Genomic DNA, 22973 nt, shown 5'->3' with positions numbered 1-22973 from the left:
TGTTTATGGACTTTTTTCCACTTTTCTGGCAGTTTGTCTCAGAAGTCTCACAAGTGTGATACACATCTTAAAAATGAATGAAAATAGGTGAAACAACTGTAGTCATAAAGTAACTCAGGAAGTTCCTAATGCCAGAAAGGGGAAGACACCCAGAACGCAGTGAAGTTTAGCATGCTCAGAGAGAGCACTATTACTGGATTCTCTGAGATGATCCAGTCATTATTTATGGGTGGTGGTGTGTCCAGAGACCTGCCTGATCTGGGCATTGAGTAAAGTGCGAGGAGAGATGATCTCCATGGTGTAGAATTTATAAACCATGCCAGTCAAAACCAACACCTCCTGCATCATTATTCTCTTGTCTTCTCAGCGTCCAGCAAAGATACCGCATAGGTTTCTTCTGTCACGCCAGCCTATGTTTTGTGTAAATGTAATAGAAAAATTTCAGAATGTATCACTCGTGTTCAGCATGCTTATTTTATCCAGTCTGGGATAGCTTTTACCTACTTCTGGTATAAACAGACTTTCACTTGTTTCTGCTAATAGGCTGATTTTCAAATATTGATTTTATCAAGCAGGTACGAGATTATGATGAGAGATTTGATGAGAGTGCAAACCAAGTGACATCAGAGAGCAGCCTGCTTCTCAGAGTTCTTTCTGTGGAAGCCGAGCTTTAAAAATGATGCAGGTTTTTTACAATTTTACAAAGAAAACTAGAACTCCTTTAATGATGTCTGCAGAATAGCTCTCCCCTGGCGGAAGATTTAGGAGTATTTGCTACTCATATAGGATGCTTTAATAGTTGAAAAGCAAGAAAGCTTGCTAGAATAGAATTTTCATTCTCAGATATGGGTTCTGGTTACAAACAAAAATGAAATAGCAATTTGGCATGGGGCAAGGAACATACTAAGCATTAGTGCTGTGTTTTAATGCCATTCTTATTCACCATGCTGGAACCTGTATGCAGCTTCTGTTGCTTTGTTTTAAATGCATGGGTTTATTCTTGTTAAGAGCATCACTCAGTTGTTTGTACTGACCTCTCATGTTGTCATCTGACACCCAGCAACTTCTTAATCATGTCTTTATTTTTTACGGATTCTCATTCAAAGCATGACATCCGTTTCACTAAATAAGCTGCATGTCTTATGTTTGCCATTGCTCTAAAACTAATTCTGTCTTTATTTTTCTTTTCTTCTCCCTTTTCCCTCCCATTTTATTTTTGTCACACACTATTTGTTCCCTGTCTGGTTTTTAACATTACATAATCTTAAGGAGTGCGATAAGAATAAGACCACTGAAGCCACTTTTTTGGAACAGCCTGACTTTTCACAGCAGATACATCACAGTAAAAAGCTTTTCAGTATTCCAGAAGTAGCTGAAGAGGATGGTGAATACTCTGAACTGCTGTACAAGCAGGGTTTAGGTATGCCCTATAAAAAGAATCCCACAATAGCTAGAGACTCTAGACCACCTAGGCCCTACAATCAAGACCAGCAGCACAACTTCTGGTACCCAGCCAAGCACAGAATTTCAGGCATGGAGGATTTTGCTGCAGACGACAAAGGATGTAAATATAGCCGATCCCTATCGAGAAGCCCAGACAGTGGACTAGACTGTGGAAGTGAAGAAGAAGAATCTCGTTTTAATTTCAGATACACTTGTGATTCAGTTTCTGCCAACGTTGCCTCTAGCTGTTGCGCAGAGACTGCTAACTGTTCCTGCAGGAAAAGCATGAGGCCATTGCTTGCTCGCAGGAAAACTTTAACCAGACAAACCAGCATTGAAGAAGATTTTGGTGACCTGGGTCCTTCCTATGTAGAGCCCAGGAGTGAACAGGTCAAGCCCAGTTACGAGAAAAAGTATGAGACTCAGAAATGTAATAGAACAGATAATTTGTCTAATGAAGATGTTCAGGGAGGCTGGAAGACCGACTTAAAAATGGCTGACTCTAGGGCAGCTGGTCTACTTGCAAAGCCATCCCACAGAGATGCAGAAGACTCTCTGGTGTGTGAAATAAATCTTCCTTCTAACATCTGCTTGCCAAATCAGTCTGTTTTTTTTCTTTTGTTCTTATTTTCTTCTTGCCTTTTTTTTTTCTGAATTAATTTTTAGAGTACATCCTTTGGACCTATCTGCTACATTTTTCCTTTTTTTTTTTTTTCTCCCCATTCATTTTTTTTTAATTATTCTGCATTTTCGTTTACAGTCTTTTTTGTGTCATGCTGAAATCAGTTTAATTTGCTTTACAATGATTTTCCCACAGAACAAATTACAATAATGGCTGCTTTTATTAAAGGACAACTGAATCTAAATTTTAATTAAGGGTTAGCTGAACTATAATTTTTCCAAAAGATTGTTTTTCTTTATTTTGCCCATCTAAATGTTGCTTTTTTTTAAAAAAAAAAAAAAAAAAAAAAGCTGCATTTTAACTGGAAAAATATTTCATCGGTGATTTTTTTGTTTTTAATGTCAAGAAATTAATTTCATCATGTTGTTTTTATTCACCTCATTTCCAGAATTTTCAGGATATGCTCTTTATCATTAAACATCTCCGGACAAGAATCAAGATTCTCCCTCAGTGTGACAGTGACCCACATTTATGGAGTCACAGGTTTCATCATATTTCCATTTTCTACCTTATCTCTGCACTGTCACTACTTTGCCTTCCTTTTTAGACCATCTCTTCTTGCCTTTGAAGTTGCAGACTGCATCTCTGCATGAGAATGCAGGCAAACAGCTTCTTCCAAAGGGAGAGGCCAGGGCCATTCCATAACTTTCAAGGATGCCTCTGCGCGTGATCTTGCCTATTTGCATTTCTGTCCATCAATCTATAGCAGAGTCTCCACGCTTTGATAGATGCATCCGTAGGCTTCCCTGCTCCCTAAAGGCCAAAGCAAATTCTTTACCCTCTCAGTCTACAACAGTCCAGAGTGGAAACCTCAGATGTAATGCGTTTCATGTAAGAGTAGAAATCTGCTGCCTGCTCTTCTAGCCTAGCAGTTTATGCTGAAATGATCCTTCAAAATTTGTTCCGTTAAAATTGGTGCCCAAGCTATATTGATCTCAATGACTGCATGAAAAACTCTGGAGAGCTTTAAAATAGTACCATTTAGTTATTAAAATAGCAACATTTTCTGCAAGGGCAGTGAACAGAAGGAGACAGCTGTGATGTGAGACGAAGTGTGTCTACATTTCCTTCTACATGTTTCAATGACCTGTAAAAGGCTTTAACAACCGAAGGCCGCTTACAGAAAGCAGTGTGCTCAAAGACAGAAGGACGTACACTTGTTCACATGCTGCAAACTGGGCAAAGCTATATAGCTGAATACAAAAAGGCTTGTCTTTTCAGTGCAGGCCAGTCTCCACAGGTCTCATGACTGGTTACACAACTCTTCAGGAGATTAGAACATCATCTTAGCAGCAACAACAAAGGCAAAAGAATATTTCAAAAATTATTCTTTTCTTTTCTTTTTGTTCTGATGTGTGACTGCTGGTTACAAAACTCTGCCATGAATCAGGGAACCATTTTTTTCTTTTGCAGGTTTTCCAGGCAACAGTATTTACTTTTCAGCTAACCTTTCAGTTAAAAACTAAGTTTAGTTGCCTTTAGAGCTTATGCTTCCAAATGTGATTGACCTGATTAATGTCCAACCATATAACCATAATGTTACCATGCATGTAACTTACAAACCTGTTTTTTCTGTTGTTGTTTTTTAGCTTTTAGGTAATCCATCATCTGCAGGACGGCCTGAAAGGGTGGAGCATGCAGGGCGAAGGTCCTCTCATGGCAGTGCAGTGCCACAAAGGTCTCGACCAATGTTGGTCCCTTCCATTGGTTAGTTGGACAGATTGGTGCATTTCTGTTCTTTGCAGCCTCAGAGATGGGAAGGCGGTCCTTAAAAAAGAAACTACAGGCACTTGTCTTGAACTATGGTTACCCTTAGTTTAAAGGGGATGAAATGGATCTAAAACCATCTCCATCTGAGGGTACTGGGTTCTCAGAGTGGGCCAAATCAGTGGTCATTGACATCACTGGGAGACTTTTCATTGAATTTAGTGGGTATTGGAGCTTTTCTAACCTTGGTTAAGCTTAGATACTGTTAGATCTTACTTAAGAAGAAATTTGCAGGCAGGCTATTATATGATCAATAAAATAAATGTAACCATTCAGCCATCCATTCAGCTATCCATCTTTCCATTCATCAACCATCATTTTGCATTCACTTTCCATTTTCTTGACTACTTTTTGGAATTTAGCAGGAAAAATGAAAGCTGTCAAATGTAACAAGTTAGTAGAACTTGCATACATTTACTAGACTTACAGAATCATCCCTATTCTGGTTTACTTATGACTTAAATTATATGTTGATGTATACCAGAAAATCCAAAAAGTAGTGCAGAAAAGATAATGGAAACAAGACACTATGGACAAATACGTATCTGTTAAATCTTGCACTTTATACTGACATGTAAGAAACATTCACACTGAAAATCAGGAAACACATGCAAAACAAATGCAGGAAGAGTTCTGTGAGCTATTAGCAGAACTTTACTCCATGTAGATGTGAAGTCGGGCCAGTGCCTGTCCCTAACCTGGACTTGAATTTGTAAATACTGTAGGATTGAGGAGTAGAAGGAAGCAGCGTCAGGGAATTCTCACCTGACATTTAGTCAGTAAGAGATGTAACAAATGGGGATTATCAGAAAGAAAGAGACTGGTCGTTAAGAAATGCTTTTATTTTTAAATATTCAATATTTTTCCCTTTTCATAGAATCACACTCAAATGCCTGTACTGTGAATTAGAAGTGAAATTCCCCCTAGTGGGCACAGTTATTTTGATATCTAGTAGATAATTATTATTATTGAAACCATAAATCAGAAAGCACACACAGCTGTAATGCATGAAACTTTAATCTTAGAGTCTTCAATATAGCATGACTGGTCAGAGGCTGATTCTTGTCCCACATCCTGGTGTAAACCAGGATAATCTTCACAGGTGTCAATGGAATTACACTGGCATGAGAATAGTATGGGGCAGAATCAGCTCCAGGGAGGCTCTTCTGCTTCTGTTGACAGGTTATTGTTAGCTGAACCAAAGAGCTTTTGGATGGTGGTGTGAAGACTGTTAGATTTTCATGTCCTTTCCCTTTTTCTCTGATAGCAGCCTTTTTTTCTCAGGAGTACAGATTTCTCATTTGTTCGGACTACTTAAAGCAAGTTTTATATATCTAAGTTCTTTCTTTTATGTTATCTGCTAAAACATTTTTTTATGAATATCGAGAGAGTAGACGGGTTTGTTTGAATTAATCCTTTGAGTTTCCTTTTAATTTTCATTTTAATTAAAAAATAAGAGAAGTGATTAAATTTATCAGAGCTCACTTTCTGTCAACAAAGTTAGGACATGGAAACTGCTAGGTAATGACCTCACTGTTTAGTAGTTCAATAGCAACAGCTTAGAAATCAGATAATCAATTTCTGATAAGTCAATCTGTGTTCAAACAGAAAATTAAATAGAAAATAAAATCTGAGATTTTATTTCTTTCAGTGTAACTTAAAGAATGAATTAGTGTATTTTGTATTACGTACAAGCCACAGTTACTCTTTGGGGAGGTTCCATTAGGAATAAATTATAATATTGTCTAATGCTGGTAACAAGCAAACTACTAAGCATTATGTACAGTGTCTAACTAAAAAAATGATTTGCTGTGAAGCTGTTGAAAGGCCTTATGTGGTTTAGAGTTCAAGAGTCTTAATTTATGACTAAAAGACTAATGATCAAAATTGCTGAAAGATACGTACGCAATATTTCTCGCTTTCAGCATCATACTGCAATAAATCACTTTGAGGATAAGTGAAGCAAATTTAAACACTAGAGAAAACTCTGCTTTGAGAAAAGTGGCTTCCTGGAAGCCTGCTGGGAAAAAATCTAGGAGGTATGAACTGTATCAAGAGTTCAGATAAATAAAATGCGGTAAAAGTAGGGTATCCAAAAACATATAGTAGAGCTTTGTGTAAACTTGAACCCGCTGTTCAGAACTCCCACAGACAGAGGAAGTTTCCCATGAATAAGAGTCACAAGTATGGTTTTTGAAGCAGGAAGTTGTTATAGCTGTGTCATTATTATATGTAGTTCCACAAAGTGAAAGGCAGAATAAAATAAAAATAATGGAAAGTTCCTAGGGCAGCTCTGGGAGGTTAAATTAGTGGGAAAAACCTTCAAAACTGTAAGGTTCTTAGGATTCCAGTGGTAAAACCTTTCTCCAAAATGTTCCAGAATTTAAATTCTTTGAGGTATTTTCTCCATTAAGCTATAAATATTTTGGATTAGTATCTTCTTGCAGGTAGGATTTAAGTAAATTAATTAATTTTTGTTTTTAGGTTGATACTTTAGAAGGTGAAACACAGTTTACAGTGCTCTTGACCTTGCAGATCTGGCAGGTAGGATTGTTTAAACCTCATAATAAAAGATGATTCCTATCCAAAGACCTAACAAACAATATTTACACTGTGTGAATTTTTAAAAGCACAAAATTCAGATGCTTTAAAAAAAAAAAAAAAATGAGATAAACATTTCTGTGATTCCCCTGCTGAAGGAAGGATTTCTAGAGGCTGAGACATCTGGCAAAGCTTATGCAGTGTTTAGCCTTCCTACTATATGCAAGTCAGAAAAAAGGTAGGCAAAGCCTGCCCGCAGGAGCCTCCGCAAAGGCAACTATACAATATGTTTTAATAGATCATTCCCTTTTTCTCCATAGAAATTACAATGGACAGTAACAGTGAAGGCGGTCGGTCTCGGTCAGGTAGTGAGGGAAATATTTCACCTGTAAAAGAAGAAGCTTATTATCGCAGCATTGGTGGACACAAGAAATGGCCCCAGCAGCGTACCATGGCCTCTGAATATAGATACGGTATGCCGAACATTATTCATCCTTTATGACAGACACATTTTAGAGCTGCGTGTTAACAAGTGCGGTTTCTGTGTGACAACCTTGCATGCGATGCAGAATGCCAGGGGAACTAGCTCTTAAATCCCGTCTGCTCTCAGGTAAGTTTCTCCAGCTCAGCTCTAAGGGACAAACAGCCCTTAGCCCTCTGTCCTGAAAGTGCTGTGCAGCCACCTTGCTATACTCGACTGACGCCGAGCACACTGCATTGCATGAACCTCTGTGAAGCTATGCTGCTACTACTGCCAGTCAGTACTTACTGTACACACCTGAACAACCATCTGTCAAAGTGACCATATTTCCACTTGATTCATATAGCCTGGACAGGGACAAACAGTAGCTGGAATATCACGGCCCAACGTCCTAGAATAGGAAGCAGTTACCAGGTGTTATTCTGATTTACAGCTTGGGCTAAACAGAGATTTGGGGTCTTTTCAGTGACCACGCAGGACTTTGGCTGCATCACAGCTGAAAGACAAAAACTATTTTCAGGAATAAGTACATCATACTGACAAACTCGTATCACATGAGTAAGGCAGTTACACCCACTACTGATAGTATTTGTTGCTTCATCAACATAGAAATCATTACATGATCAACAACTCAGTTTTCATAGTTCATAACACAGTAAATTGAAGTGTCTAACATAAAAACAGCCCAGGCCATATACAGAGCTAAGAAACACAGTAGGGTTTTGTTGATATCCGAAATAAAACCAAAGGGGCTCTGAAAGTTTAGGTAAATTGTAATTTAATGTTTAATTTCAAAGCAAACATATCTGACTGACTTACAACCAGATCATCAGCTTGTGTGTATCGGTGTATCTCTAGTGAATTCAGTGCAACTGTGGTTCCATCAGCCGGGAACCTGGCTGGCTGCAGTCAAAGGCTTAAGATTATACATACACAGTTAGATGTGTGTGTATATGTATGATATACATATATACCTCTTGAAAGAATAAGTAGCTAAAGAACTGATCGAGAGGTTATTTGCTTTCTGGTTCACTGAAGCAAACATGACTGTTCTGAGTCAGATTGTTCCCCACCAATGCATTTAACAGAGATACATCTGGCTGTGATTCATGTTAGCACCTAACCCCCGTTAACTGCAGTTGGAGTTGGATGCAAAAATCAGTATTTTTAAATTAAAAACCAAAACACCCCTTAACCCACCTGTTTTACATTGCCTGGTGGGCCCAGGTGTGAACCACAGAATGACTGCAACCTGACTGTGGGAGGAGAAGAGAACAAAGAATCCCATCCTCTGTGTCCCATTGCTTTCTGTCCCACATGTGCCCTTCTCCCACACTTCCTTTCTGTGCTTTGTGCCTGCCTAAAGCTTCTTGGCTGGAATTTTTCCCTGCCCTTTTGCTGTTCTGCATTTTTTCCCTTTTCACATTCTTTCTTGTGCTCTGGACCCAGGAGTTAGTAGCTGTTCCCTTAAAGCTGTGATCCTCCGAAACTTCTTTCTGGTAGTTTAATAATATCAAATGTTGAATAAAATGCATCTGATGTAGAGGTAAAGAAAGGAATTTTATCCAAAATGTTCCATATTGAATGTTCGAACTATTTCCAAAAATGGGAGTCTTTAATTTGCAAGAGGTGATTGTAGTAAAAATTGTATTAATATGAAAATTGTTTGGGAAAATTTTGATATAGTTGAACTACATTTTCATCATAATTCATAACATTGCTTTTTAATTTATTCATTGTGAAGGATCTTGTAAACTGGATGATAAGTCTTGGTTCAGCAAAGAACAAAAGTACGTGACTCCCACCGAAGTTAGCGGGACTTGCACTATAAGCCAAGTTTTTCAGAAATGGCTTGTGAGTTTGAGAGCTTTATTTTTGGGGACTTCAGTTTCCTATGTCTTGAAAGAGCCTGTATTTTGGAAAGCGCCGCCACATGCTCTTTCAAAACAAAAGCCTTTGAAACCCATCGATCAAAACACTCATTGTAACCATTTTGGCCTAATTTTCTAATTCAGTTTTACTGAAGTCCATCCGTAGGTATGTTGTTGAATCATGGACTAAACGTGTTCTCCAGGTCATTTGAAAAGTCTGAAAGATGTATGAGACAAAACCTCAATTCTCATTTTTTATTTCCTAATTGATTTGGTACCCTGCAGTGGACAGAGTTCAGTGCACTGTCAAGTGCTGTGATAATCGTGGATGATCTTTCCTAATGATCTTACGGTTCAGTGCAGTCATAGCTAACCATTTGTCCTGGGTTTTAACACATGTTAGTGTCTGGGTTGGTTTGGGGCACTGCTGACTTTGTTAACTATTGATTGTGTTTAAACAAAATCATAGGCAGTGTAATTCCAACCCTGGCATAACTAACATTGCTGAAATATATTTCTTCTTGCCTGTCTGGAGAGAAGAGGTTATAACCATGTTTTAAACCTGGTACCTAAACCATGGTATGTCAACACAGCTGGGATGTGCTTTCTTGTGTCCATGAAGAGCAGAAGCAGCTGTGCTGGAAAACAGGTGGATCCAAAGCATGGTTATTTTTGCAGTAATGATGAAGCCTATCAGACTGATCATTATGTCCCTCTTGACATGCTTTGTTAACTTATGGCAAACTCCAGTAAACCTAACAAAAATTGCTTTATTACCTGAGCACTCCCATGTGTAAATGTCAGCATGGTGTAGATAAGCACCACATTCAGTGCATGCAGATTGTATATTCTTTTTTAAAAAATAACTTGCTAATTAAAAAAAAAAAAAAAAACCAAACAAAACCAACCACCAAGCTTAATAGGACATGCATTAAATTACTGGGTCCTTTCCACTGAAATGCCAAACTTTTTTCAAATATTAACTGGAATAACTGAAAGATGAGGCCAACTTGTATTACTGAATTGTTCTTTTCTGAATTTACTTTCATAGATGGCTATGGTGGTCATGACCATCTTTCTCCAGATATTTATGAAGAATCAGAAACAGATCCTGGCACAGAAGATATTTCTACTCGAATATTTGTTGCACTCTTTGACTATGATCCGCTGACAATGTCCCCAAATCCTGATGCTGCAGAGGAAGAGCTGCCCTTTAAAGAAGGACAGATCATTAAGGTGGGATCTAAAAACAAAGGAAACAAAGGACCCAGTTTTACAAACAGGGTCTCCTTTGTTCTGTGGATAAAGCAACTTGTGTGACTAGAGTCCAAGGTTTTTTGCCTCCAGAGGTTCAGGCTGTAAATCTCACTGGATCTGGAACCTAACATCTAGTGTTAATGGCTTACAAATAATGAAGTAACGGGCAAAACTCCCAAGGCTGCTATAGACAGCAAGGGGCAGACTCACTTAGAGATCGAGGTGCTAAGACCAAAATTGTGACTCTGAAGCCTCCTATGTCCATTGCCACAAACCCTGAAGGAAAAAACTGCTTCAGAGGGGGTGTCTTTGCTGCAGAGGTACCACAAAAGTGCTTAGTGTTGTACCTTTGTACCTACCAGAGCTGCTGTATTACTGTAAATGCTGAACGCTCCTTGCTAGTACACACTTCAGATCAGTTAAAGCCCAGAAGTTAGGTATTTCTCTTCCTGAGTCATCCTCTTCTGAAACCAGGAAAACCTTTTCTGACTGGTTGGTGTAAAATAGACAAACTGCCCTTAAGCAGGGCACAGAAGACAAATCCTCCCTGTTTCAGGTGTTGGGCTCTGTCGATGTTTTTAGCCAGCCCTGTACCCCAGCTCGCCTCATCTCAGGACTGCAGCTGCAAGGCAAATTTGTTCAGTCTGCTGATCTGATTTTAAAAAGCTACCGGATTTTCCTGCTGCATCAGCAAATGTAAGCAGCTCCTCCAGTGACCTTGTATCTAATCGATCTGATGCAAAATGGGCAGAAGTGAGAGAGGCAGAAGGAACAGCTGCTGGTAGTCTGAGGGTAACTGAGATTTGTGATCTGAAACAGAAAAAATATGGACTCATTTGTTACACTACCCTTTTCAAAGGTAAAATTTTAACTTAGGCTGTTAAAATACTGGTTGCCTTCCACTGTGTTGGATTGGATCCTAACACAAATGTCCATATCCTAAATCACAATTTTTTTTATGTTAAGTACTGTGTTAGATATTTTGCTTACCTCCTTACATGAGATAAGATTTATGCCAAAAATACAGAACTTAAGGGCTTACTTTTCTTTGCAAGAATGTTCATTTCACTCAGGTATTTTAATTATTTCTTCACAATATGTACATGTTTGTCACTGAGATGTCTAGAGAGATCCCACATCAGACATTTACTCTCAGTGATGTTTATATTTGGGACCATGGTGATTACTGTGTGAGCTGCTGCTTTTGAGTTTCTTATCAAATTGTTTTGAAGATGGATTAGTTTGCATTTTCAAAATACTTTTCATACATTACCTGAGCAGTGGGATGGTGGAGGGTCAGTTCTGCCATGAGCTGTACGAAGCCTGTCCCATACGTGTGTTACAGTCACGTGTGCTGTACTGTGTGAAGTAGTAGTGGTGCCAGGTAAGTCATGGATATATAGTGGTTAAAAGTGAAAAACTTTCCTGCTGTAGAATGTTGAGGCAGTTCAACGGTCAGTTTTAATGAACTTGGGTTTGAATTGATGGGATTGGTTTGGGGTTTTTTGTTTGTTTTTAAAGAAAAGAAAAACGATTGAGCCTAAACAAGGAACAGTGTAAACTCAAGTCATCAGTTAGGCCTTAAGAACATCATTTTTCTTTAGTACAGGCCTTGATCTAGGCCTTTGTGTCATTAGTAGACTTTATGAATTGACTGCATTTTTAGATCTTAAGAGGTTTACCTGTTCTCATCGATGAAAATTCATGCTGCTTTCATACTTTAATTCATGTTTTCTGGAAAGACAGTAGCAGAGCTTAAGTACATATATCAAGTACATTAAGTATTAGTTGGGCATTTTTGATCATACACAAGTTGCTCTATTCAAAATAGCACCCCTTTGGCACAGTTTTGCAAATGCTTCATTTTGAAGTGCCATGCGAATAATTCCATAAACATCAGTGTAAACCTGTAAGTACACTTTTGGCTCTGCACAGGGAGAAACTGATGACCTCTAATGGTGTGTCTCACTTTTTGTGCATTTCACTGCTAACATGTATCTGAAGTCATAATTCAAATTAACATAACAGTTCCAGTTTTGTAACATAACTCAGAGTAGTCAAAAAGTAATATAATTCCCCATCCAAACTGGAGTCATCTGTCTGTGCTTTAGTAACAATTTGGCCTGCTTTAAAATGCTAAAACCTTTATTGACCAACATTATCCCTCTTTGAATAACAGGTTTATGGGGACAAAGATGCTGATGGATTCTATCGTGGAGAAACCTGTACAAGAATTGGCCTTATCCCATGTAATATGGTTTCTGAGATCCAAGCAGATGATGAAGAGATGATGGATCAGCTTCTAAAACAAGGCTTTCTTCCTTTGAACACACCAGTTGAGAAAATTGGTAAGGGAAAATATATATGCTCCACTTCTCCTAACTTTTGGGTGCTATTAACTTGGCTGGATCCGCTTTGCCTTTTGTTTTTACTATATGCAGACGCATCTAAACTTTACAGCAGTTTACTACACCATGGGATACATTCTGTGTCAGTATTTGGATGTCTTTACTCAATATTTAATATTGGTCACATCTTTTGCTTGAAATGAGGATGTGTATCTTCGCTACAGCACTCATTGCTTTCCCTTCTTATGTAAAAAAAAAAACAACGGGGTTTGTCACCTGAAAGATTTCTAGACACAGAACATGATCCCTGTGCTTTGGAGTGTGCTGTGCTGAGGTGCTTTGTGATACGCTCACTGCTGCAAAGCATAAAAAAAATCACTCGTTGTTATTTTTACTCTTCTACATTTTCCTACTTTACCAATAATTTAAAGGGATGGTGGCAAAGGGTTATGTGTAATCTTATTTGGGATAGCACTACATATGATGAGATTTTTATGGAAATTACAGTAACAAACCCTTTAAAAAGCAGAGTTTGTCCAAACAATTCTGTGTTATGAACCACTTGTGTTACATCATTGATTCAGTGTTGTACACAGATACACAATGCAAGTAACTTAGATTTCTTTCTGAAAAAAAATTTCATACAACTATCTCAATATGTTTTAAAATTTTCAATGTGATTCAGAGAGTATAAAGGGCTGGAATTGGTTCAGTCCTGTTTAAAAGTGAACTGTAAAAGTGGTTGCTAAAAAAACCCAAATAAATCTTCTACAATTGTTTTCTTAGATTGAATAAAACCTTATATCGTTTCCAAAATTGTGTTAGTAAATGTGAGACAAATTATTTTTTGTTCTTCTTTTAAGATATTGAGATATTTTTAAATTCTCCATTGTCCATGAAAGGGAAAGATTAATTTAAGTTCTTAAATGCTTAATTGAGTTCTTCATTCAAATCTGTGTGTTTATTTACTTATGCCACATGAATGCAACGAATCCTCCCTCCCACGTGCACTTGTAAACCCCCCTGCCCATCTGCTCCTCTAGGTATAGTGCATACACCTACGTGTACAGACAGACACCTGGGACAGGCACACGGTGGGACCTACAGATGTGCCTGAGTAGGTTGGCTGCCCACAGCATTATTCTGCACAAGGAATTGTTTTAGCACGGGACTGCGTCAGCTCAAGTCTAGTAGAATGAGATACCTGACCTGCTCTAGGTACATCTGTAAACACAACTGGGGGCCTGAAGGGATTGAGAAGTGTCTAAATGTATTTCTGCTTCTAGCAATGAGGTCACATGTGGGTACAGAAAACATCTTTCTGAACAGCTACCGTTGAAACTTACTGCTTCAAGTCCTGCTCAGTGCTCTCAGTTCTTACCAAAGTCAGCCAGCTGTTGATACAGAACACTTGGGAAAATGAAACCACTAATCTACATAACTCCCCACAATTTGAATACTTTGGCTGTCTAGCAGTCATATTTTGCAAATATAATTGGATTTTTTTGTTGTGCTCAACTGGCAGTGTCTCCTGAAATAGCTGAGAAATCAGAAAGCCTTTATCATGGAAAGAGAGAGAGGCAATTTGTGTCAGAAACGTTGCCCTGCCTTACCTATTGAAGCAATTCTTTTTATCCTGGGATGTTTCTGAGCAAGCTGTTAGCAACCTACCCCTAGCAGTTCACCTTTAAATATTTTAGCACTTCAAAAGCATCATGTATTTTCTGTTTAATATGGATTTAAATTGTTAGACATTTAAAAAACAAAAAACCAACAAACGCTCTTACTAATGGATGTGGAAAGAATAGTTAGTTTGGCTTAATTTTAAATTCTGAATAGCAGAGGTCCACGTGCTCAGACCCTCACTGTCACAGAGGCTGCCCACGTGGATTTTCAGCGGAAACAGGCTCTAATTGCCAGTCTGTCTCGTATTGTAACTCATAATTTTAATGTCATATCAGACACTTTACATGCTGTGTTCATATGACTATATTTTTCTTAATCCTTTGCCCACATTAAATCCTTAAAAACAGAACTTTGAAAAGCTTCATATCTTTTCTTCTTTTATTTGTATGCATTCCTTTCCTGAAGTCAACTGTGACCGTTTCAAAGAGAGCACACGCTCTGTACACCGCAGATCCAGAAAGTCTAAAAGAGGTCTGTGCTAAGAACCAATAATTTGATTCAAGCTGTAAATTAGCTAAAATGATTTGAGCTGTCTAGATTTATTTTTTATTTTTTTTATGCCTTTGAACTTTGGAAACCAGAAGTTGGAAAATATTGTCACATAGCACTTACATACAGGGTCCTTTCTGGATTCTTTCCTTGGTCGTAGAGGGGCCCTTGGCCCTGAGCAGTGTCTTGCCCCAGAGAAGTACTTCAGAGCAGAAAGTGCGACTCTGAGACAGTCGTTTTGGTGTCAGTTGGTCCAGGCTTTGGGGAATCAGGGGGATCAGGTCCCACGTCTGTTACAGCCCGTGCCTTCCTTTTGGATCTCTCCTTGTGTTCTGTGCAAATCCCTTGCACTGGTAGCTGGGAAAATAATACCAAACCACCCACCCCCTGCGAGCGGGAGCGATGTCCTGTGAGCGAGCACTCCCGTGCCGGCCAGTGGGCGACGTCACGGCTGGGAGGGAGCAGGTGCCACACTCCGTGTCTGCTCCTGCGTTAGCCAGACCCTTAGTGTTCCCCCTCCTTAGGGACAGCTGTAGGTGCCTCCCAGCCCCAGGTTTCCTTTGTCACACTGCCTAACGCCATCAGACCTGCCCTCAATGCCTGTCCGTAAGTAGCACTAACAAGCATGTTTCTCTTGCTACAGCAATCATCCGCAAGAACCATGCTGCTAGCATTCAGATTTAGAATGAAGCCCCTTTCGGACTTCTCTGTAGATGTTTAATATCAGTCAGTAAGCATTTCGTGTGGTTCCTGGAAACTACAAATTTTACTCCTTTCCTTCTGTTCCCCACAAAGGAAAGTTGTAAAATTAAACGGTGCTTTGGAACGTGTTTTTGTAGTTAAGTCTTGAAAATATTGCAAGCTGCTTGCAAAATGGGTGGCCACTTTTGTCTTGGGACAGCTGAGAGTGTCCGTTTCTCCTTCCAGTTTCCCAGCAGAAAGTTGAAGAATAATCCCAGGCACAAAATTCCTTGTGATTAGGAGGGGGGAAGGGAACAGACAGTAAATGTGGAAGCTTGAATAAAGAAACAAACATGAATTTTGACTGTTTGGCTTTGTATACCCTGGTAACATCTGACTCTTACAACCAAGAAAGGCTGAAAATTTCAGAACATTAGTTTTGCAGTGTTGTTCAGAGGATTCAGTGGCTTAGAATAAAGAAACTGTTTAAAAAATATTTATGAAAAGTACATGCTGTTTTAAAACCTTTATCTGTGTTAATAGGTTTGATAATCCGTGGCCTTTTATCACTGTGCTAGAGAAATACCAACATTGTTACTGCGCTGTTGTGCAAATGATGTGGGGAAAAGTTGCACCTTGTTTTTCTTTTCAAAATAACTTTGATAGCTTTCCTTCCCTTCCTCTCCTTGTGACTGGAACAGAAAGAAACAGGCGGAGTGGCAGACAGCATTCCGTGTCTACGAGAAGGATGGTGGCGCTGTACGATTATGATCCAAGAGAAAGTTCTCCTAACGTTGATGTGGAGGTAGTGACAGAGCCATTTCCTGTGTTTATTGTTTATGGAGCTGTAACACAGTCGGTATTGAGAAGCACTATCACACATTTACAGTGGATGTGCCAAAAAAGTTCAGAATTGCAAACATTGGTCAAGTGTTTTCAGGCAGATGTATATTACAAGCTTATGACTTCTGTACAAGTAAATTTATGGTTCTTGTTCTAACAAAATCAAGGAATATCCTTTGAATCTCCTTTGTAGGATTTATTTAATATGGCTGAATGCATTATATAGTCAGCTATGGATATATACGGTGCAATATATGTATATACATTTGCATACAAGAAGAGTCCATAAGGAAAAAAGCATGGAACTATAAATAGTAGGGAGTTGTTATTTTCTAATTAATTTCTTTTGTATGTTTCCACACAAGAACATGATTATTTTTGAGACGTGTCCTAGCTCATGCTGACAAGCTGGTAGTGACACATGCTTTCCAATTTCTGTAACCTACAATTCCTCCAAAAAGCAGCTCTCCGCCGTAACCCAAACAGAATAATATAGCACAGCACTCATAACATATTGTATTTTTCCCTTGACTGATGCATCTGAGCTTTCATGAATATTTGTCTTGGTTTTAATCTTCTTTTTATAACCACATAAGAATGTCTTAACAACTGAGCATTAGCTAGATTGTCATTTAAAAACCAGCAACCATTAGCTGGATCTTCATTATGGATTTATCTTCCAGTCTCCCCTCTCTCCGTATTTGTTACCAGCAGCAATAGAATCACTTTTTACATTGTCTTTGATGTTACCTGGTAAGTTCCTCAGTCAGGAGTTGATGCAGTTTTCATTATATACACATTGTGGGAAGAATCTCTGGTACACACAAAGCTCTCAAAAAATACTGCAGACCTAGGAGCTTCCTCAGCTATTTTTTTTTAAATTGGCAAACTGTAGAACGATTTGGAATTTTTTTAAATAACAAAGTGAATTTTGAAATATGTGGCGCTTGGTGCTTTAAAATGCAGCCAGAGTTGTCTTGTATTTCTCACTGAACCAAACCTGGTTCTAAATTATGGTGTTTTAAAGTAGTTCAGGCAACAAATCAAGTGAATTTTACTGAGATGTTGCAAATATTTTATTTGTTCTCTTTCCCATGGCCACAGGAAATTAAAAATAAGTTAAAAAAACATAATTAAATTACAATTAAACCACAGGCACTTAAAAAAGAGCCCCGTATGGTATTTGCAAATGGGAGCCTGGAGATGCCCGTTAGTGACCCGTTATTGACCAGAATCCAGCGTAGCTTCAGTGCAGCATCTCTGTGGTGCAGAAACGCCGTCTCGGCTGTTCTTGTAGCCGTTAGGCCTGGCACTCAGCTCAGTGCCGAGCCTGGACCTGAGCCCTGTCCCACCCCTGCGCCTTGTTCCCCCTCACAGGAGACTGACTGCAAGGGACCATTGAGGCTGTGTAGTTCAAAGCTTCAGAGTTTGCTCAGGGTGTTCAAGGCTTCGCACAGGTGAGGTCCGAGTATCTCCAAGGTCTGGTTTCACTCAGCTTGTTTGTCGCAGGGATCCTGTAGGTGCCACGAACCCAGTGGTAGAGGTGCCAGGTTCAGGAAGCTAAGAAAAAAAAAAAAAAATTAAAAAAAAAAGGTTTTGCTTTCAAAGTTCGTTTCACCAACTGTATCTTAACATAAAGGAGAGGGGAAAATATTAATGGATTAAAAAAATATGAATGGATTAATAACGAAAACGTTAACCTGTGCCTAACAAAACATGTGCTGTCACGTGTTCCCTCTCCCGCAGGCCGAGCTGACGTTCTGCACAGGGGACATCATCACTGTCTTTGGCGAGATCGATGAAGATGGGTTTTACTATGTAAGTTGGCTTGTTCGGTCCCTGCCACACACGGCTCGAGCCGTCCGCACCAGCGTGAGCGGTTTGCTGAGAGCCGGGGGGGGGTTTCAGGTCCCCATTCCCGCTGGCCGCGTTGTGGGAAGAGCTGGGATCCCGACCTACCACCAACCCCCGGGGCAAGCCTGGCAGCACCGTCAGAGGGAGGGGACCTGCTGCTGCAGGGACTGGGGCAGGGCCCCAGGGGATCGCACGGCCCCCGAGGTCATGCTGCCCCTTCAGCCTCTGGCATTTTATAAGTAGTATCTGGCTCATTTAGTTTGCTGGAAAGTGCCTTTGGATCATACCCGTACCTCTGCAAAGGTGTGAATGGCTTCCCATGGGTAGAAAACATTTTTAAAAAGCCTGGCTCCAGCTTGTCCCTATGATAAAGTTATTAGATTAAAATAACAGTGGTCCTTTAAGCACTAGTTACCTGATTGTCATTCCTTTAAGAGGAAGATTTTAATGGTGGGAGACCCCGTTCCAGCGTTGCCTGCCCAGCTGCACTCCCCCTTACCCGGTGGGAGCTGTGCGCTGGCCTCTGCCCTCTCCGTGGCGGGTTGGCCACCGACACGGGCCCAGCTGCCTCAGGCCCGTTTTAGAAGCCCCAAGGAGTACTTTGATGGCCTCGGAGTGCCTGCAGGCTGTGCCGTCCCGAGGGCTGTGGGAACTCGGGTCGTGCTGCTCCAGAGCAGGACCAGGGGGGTGCGTTTGCTCTCCATGGCACACAGCCCCCCCTCTGAGCTTCAGAAGTGTGTGAGGACCCAAGTGACCCGAGATGGGGATTTCCTCTGCCTCGGTGGCTTTGAAGTGCTCAGAAGTATTTCCTGACCTTCTCAGGAACCTACAGTCTCTGTAATTCAGTCACTGACACTCATCCCCTTGCAGGGTGAACTTAACGGACAGAAGGGGCTGGTTCCTTCCAACTTTCTTGAAGAAGTGCCTGATGATGTTGAAGTCTATCTGTCTGATGCACCCTCGCGATATGTTCACGATACACCGATGCGTACAAAAGCAAAAAGGGTAAGCAACCAAATAAGAAAAACTTGACTTTTTATTTTCCATTCCATTTTGTCTCATATATAATTTAGACATTACTTTTTAACATTTTAAATCCATTTGCCCATTTAAAATTAACTTTCAGATCTATAAAACAAAACATAAAGAAAGATGACCTGACTTAGCCTTCGGCTAGCTCGTTACATTTGTAAACGAAGAAACTAAATTTACCATTTGATTGCAGTCATTCCAGTATCTTCAATTATAATTTGAGTTTAAGCAGCTTTTCCCTGGTGAAAGTAGTTACCTCCTAATGCTTCTAAACTACTCTTAGTACATGCAATATCTAGATGAAAGCGAAAGTTCTTGTGGACGAAAGGCTGGTACAAGCGCTCCTCTAAATACAAGTTGTAAATGCAGCTGATTGATCTTTTACTCCTTATGACTTCCTATTCCAACTGGCATGAGTTAACTGCCCAGAGACTTCCCTTTTGTGAAAGACTAATCATGTTTAGAGTATCTCATTTTTGGTTTTGTTTCATCACTGCAATACTTTTATATATTATATATTTTATATATATTTTTATTTCTTTGCTCATCTGCTTGGAAACAGAAGAAGAGTGTTCATTTCACACCTTAATAAGGCAATGTAGCCTTCACGTAAGTGAGCAACTGAAGATACCAATAGAGATTTCAATTAAAGCTACCTGGCTATCTAATGCAAGTCTTGAAACTTAATTGTGGGGGAAAAAAAAAAAAAAAAAAAAAAAGAAATATGTCTCCAAAATCCTTGGCCACAGAAGAAAAGGCTGTATGTTCTCACTGTATTTAGTGAAGTCAATTTAGGTATTTTAGGAGACAAATCCTTTAAAAAGGAATCCTTAGAAAGACATCAATTAGACCTCGCTTTATGAAGGTCAATGTTTGGAACATATTTCTTCATGAGCTAAATGTTTCTGTTTACGTAGAAAGGAGAGTTGGATGTCTAACTACCCTACAAACAAAAGCTGCATATTGCATTGTTAGCCAACCTGGGACATAACAATTCCAAGCTCCTGTATCAAGAGAAAAGCACAACACCCCCAACCCTTAAAGAACAAACAAATGAAACGTAAGCTGATACGTACTGTAGTATACGAGGGTATAGTTGGTTTTGAAACTCATTACACTCAAATACAGCTACTTAAATTGTCTGCCTTAAAATGTGTTTTCCACAATCGATTATACCCCAGTTTGCCTAAGACCAACTATTCAACAATTCTGAAAAAATTCCTTCATATGGTACAATTTACTCAGATTTTCCTAGAAAGTGCACATTTGAAATACTAGCAACTTGTTTGGTTTACCAATGCAATAAAAGTCTCAGTATGAGCCATGCAGCTCACGAATGAATGCATTAGACTAAATATATGGTATCTTCAGGTGTACGTTGGGGTGCTTTACCAAGTGGTTTTTTTTTTTTTTTTATTTCATTAGAATTAGACCTTGATTTAAAATCAAAGTAGGCTTGAAGCCCCTTTGCTTAACTCACTGTTGCACAAGCCAGTAAATCGCTAATGTTTCAACTTGAACTACAAGATAACGGGGTCCCTGAGGCATGGATTCTACTACAAAAATATCTTAATTGATAGGAGCACATTTTGTCAGCCAGGCACTGTAGTTAGGATAGGCTGAGTAGAAGTAGTTTTAGCATTTTCATTCAAATGCTTTTGACGATTGAAAAAAAAAAAAAAAATAGCTGTTTAAAATATTTAGGAATGCTGTCATCTAACTATCGTACAAGTATTCACCTTCATTCAGCAACCTCATAGCTGCAGCATACACATCAAGCAGTCAGGGTCTTTAAGCTTTCTTTGATTGCAATTAAGGTTCATTTTAGCTTTTTCTTTTTCCTTTTTTTTTTTTTTTTTAAGCCAGTGTGCCATCTTCTCAAATATGTACATAAAGTTTGCTAGCCAATTTTAAATAAAAGGCATTTAAAGCACATTTAAAAAATAAGTGATCATGTAGCATTTTAAGTCATTTCTTCTGAAAACAGTTTGAGTTGTATAGATTGCTAATCTGTAGTAATTAACACATTTATTTTTCTTAAATCTATAGCTACAAGTATCTCTCTTCATTTTTGTACTATCAGAGTACTGAAATGCAAAACCAAAACCAGTTTTGTGGCTTTTGTGGCCAGAACTATGGCAAAACAAGTGTATCCAACTCTTTCTTTAAAAAAGTATAACCAAAACAGGGCCCTACTGGAGCATTTCCTGTTGTCTATACTTTTTCCTCAAAATTTGAGTATTTTCTGTAAGCCCATACAGTATTTTAAGCCACAAGAAAGAAAGGAATCAGCCCTTTTGTTTAAGTGGGTAATGGGACAAGTGATGTTACCAACTTTCTTGATGATAATAGCTTTTAAGCTTTCAAACATTCAATAAATTATAACAATGTACCTAATAGGTTCCTCCTGAGAATACAGGTACATCACGGAGAGCACCATCCCCCACAGTTCATCTCCATTCTGGGTCACCTCCGTCACCTATGGGGTCTGGTAGTCCCGGGAGAGGCAGGGATATGTCCTCGAAAAAGAAAAAGGGGCTGCTTTCCAAAGGCAAGAAACTGCTGAAAAAGCTTGGTGCAGTGAAATGATTCATGTACTCCTGGACAACTTGTAAAGCTTCCAGTCTGTGTATTTTTTATTTTTTTTTTTTAAACGTCAAAACTAGGGCTTTCATGACTATGCAGTGCAACTTTACCAAACCTTTACATTTTTAACACTGACATCAATAGAATCATGTGAATTGCTTAATCAAAACAGCAAGAAAAAAGGAAGTGGATTTGTTGTTGCATTTTTTTCTTAAAAAAAGTAATTGTGGGATTAAGACCAGAAGAACATGGTTTTATTTGAAGTCAACTCAACACCTGCAACTCCACTGGATAAATCTCAGCCTTTAGTCTCCTCTAACCATGAGTGGGGGGAAGAAAACTCTATTCCTTGATTCCTGGTTCAGAGAGATCACCCCACTGTATCTAACCTTTATCATACACAAAAATGGTCTTGAAACTCCTAGTTTATCAGCCTTGATGTTTTGCCTTATTAATGCACAATGATTTGTACTGTCTAATAAATATACAGCGTATACTTTGTATGTACTGTGTATTCAACTGTCTTCATCTTCCCTAAAACATGGTAATTTAAGATCAAGTACTATGTTACTGACTCCATTCAATGTCTGATGTAACTCCTGGGAGTTTGAAAGTGCTGTGCAAAATGCTTTCTTTTTGGTTTTGCTTCTTTTGTTGTTTGTTTTGTTTTGTTTTTTTCCCCAACCCAAACCCTTGTATCGATTTCTTTTGTCAACATTTTCACTAAACTGAAATCAGATACAGTGCAAGTTATTCAGAGACTCACCCAGTTTCAACCATACAACTTCCAGTTTTGGAATTCCTGGTTCACTGTTCCAAATTACCAGGAAAAAAAAAAACAAAAACAAAAAACCACAAAAACCAAACAAACCAACACAAATACTCCACAATAAACCCCTTTACTCTCCAACTTCTTTTCCTGTGGAGGTACAGTCCTAAAAGGCATTTTCATATTGATGTCAGATTCAAGATAAAGTGCATGTCTAAAGAAGTGAAAAACTGCGTTAGACACAAGCTGTAGCCAGTAAAAAGGCTGCAACAGGTGATATCAAATATTAATTGCAATATTGGCATATCAAGAAAAACAATCGTACACATTGATGGCAGTCATTGGCTGTTACTATTTTGTAATTCTTGTCCATTTGTAAATTGTTTTTACTGTTTATACATACTTTTCAGACTGCCTTTCTTTTTGTAATTTATGGAAGGTTTATAAATGAATGATCAAAGCTTCCCCATTGTGTCTTCAGATGATAATGTAAATTACTGTAAGATACCGTGCGCTAGATTATAACACTTAATTAAAGAAAATAACTGGCCTAAATTTGTGGTAAAGTACTGTGTGGGTGTGTGCATGTGTACAACTGTTGTGTATTATATTTTATATAAATAAATCATTTGATATTTTGTAG

The 22973-nt window shown here is 38.9% G+C and overlaps 1 protein-coding gene across 12 annotated transcripts in view; it reads left to right on the top strand.

Annotated features, from left to right (window-relative positions):
* Window positions 1-22973, top strand: part of RIMBP2 (RIMS binding protein 2) — a 118647-nt gene that overhangs the window by 94072 nt on the left and 1602 nt on the right. Inside the window, exons 16-26 of one of the 12 annotated variants that reach the window (XM_074921442.1) lie at window positions 1270-2001; window positions 3715-3832; window positions 6754-6906; window positions 9837-10021; window positions 12222-12390; window positions 14482-14547; window positions 15948-16051; window positions 17836-17907; window positions 18814-18948; window positions 19538-19584; window positions 21376-21467. In XM_074921442.1, the coding sequence (XP_074777543.1) occupies window positions 1270-2001; window positions 3715-3832; window positions 6754-6906; window positions 9837-10021; window positions 12222-12390; window positions 14482-14547; window positions 15948-16051; window positions 17836-17907; window positions 18814-18948; window positions 19538-19564 (1761 nt within the window). In that variant the 3' untranslated portion in view covers window positions 19565-19584; window positions 21376-21467. Of the gene's footprint in view, window positions 1-1269; window positions 2002-3714; window positions 3833-6753; window positions 6907-9836; window positions 10022-12221; window positions 12391-14481; window positions 14548-15947; window positions 16052-17835; window positions 17908-18813; window positions 18949-19537; window position 22973 lie in introns of those variants that run through there. The other 11 variants (XM_074921445.1, XM_074921447.1, XM_074921443.1 and 8 more) reach the window with 11 other exon arrangements.

This window comes from Athene noctua, chromosome 17, assembly GCF_965140245.1.
Source record: "Athene noctua chromosome 17, bAthNoc1.hap1.1, whole genome shotgun sequence".
Classification (NCBI taxonomy): Eukaryota; Metazoa; Chordata; class Aves; order Strigiformes; family Strigidae; genus Athene; species Athene noctua.
This window is presented reverse-complemented; position numbering and strand designations above follow the sequence as displayed.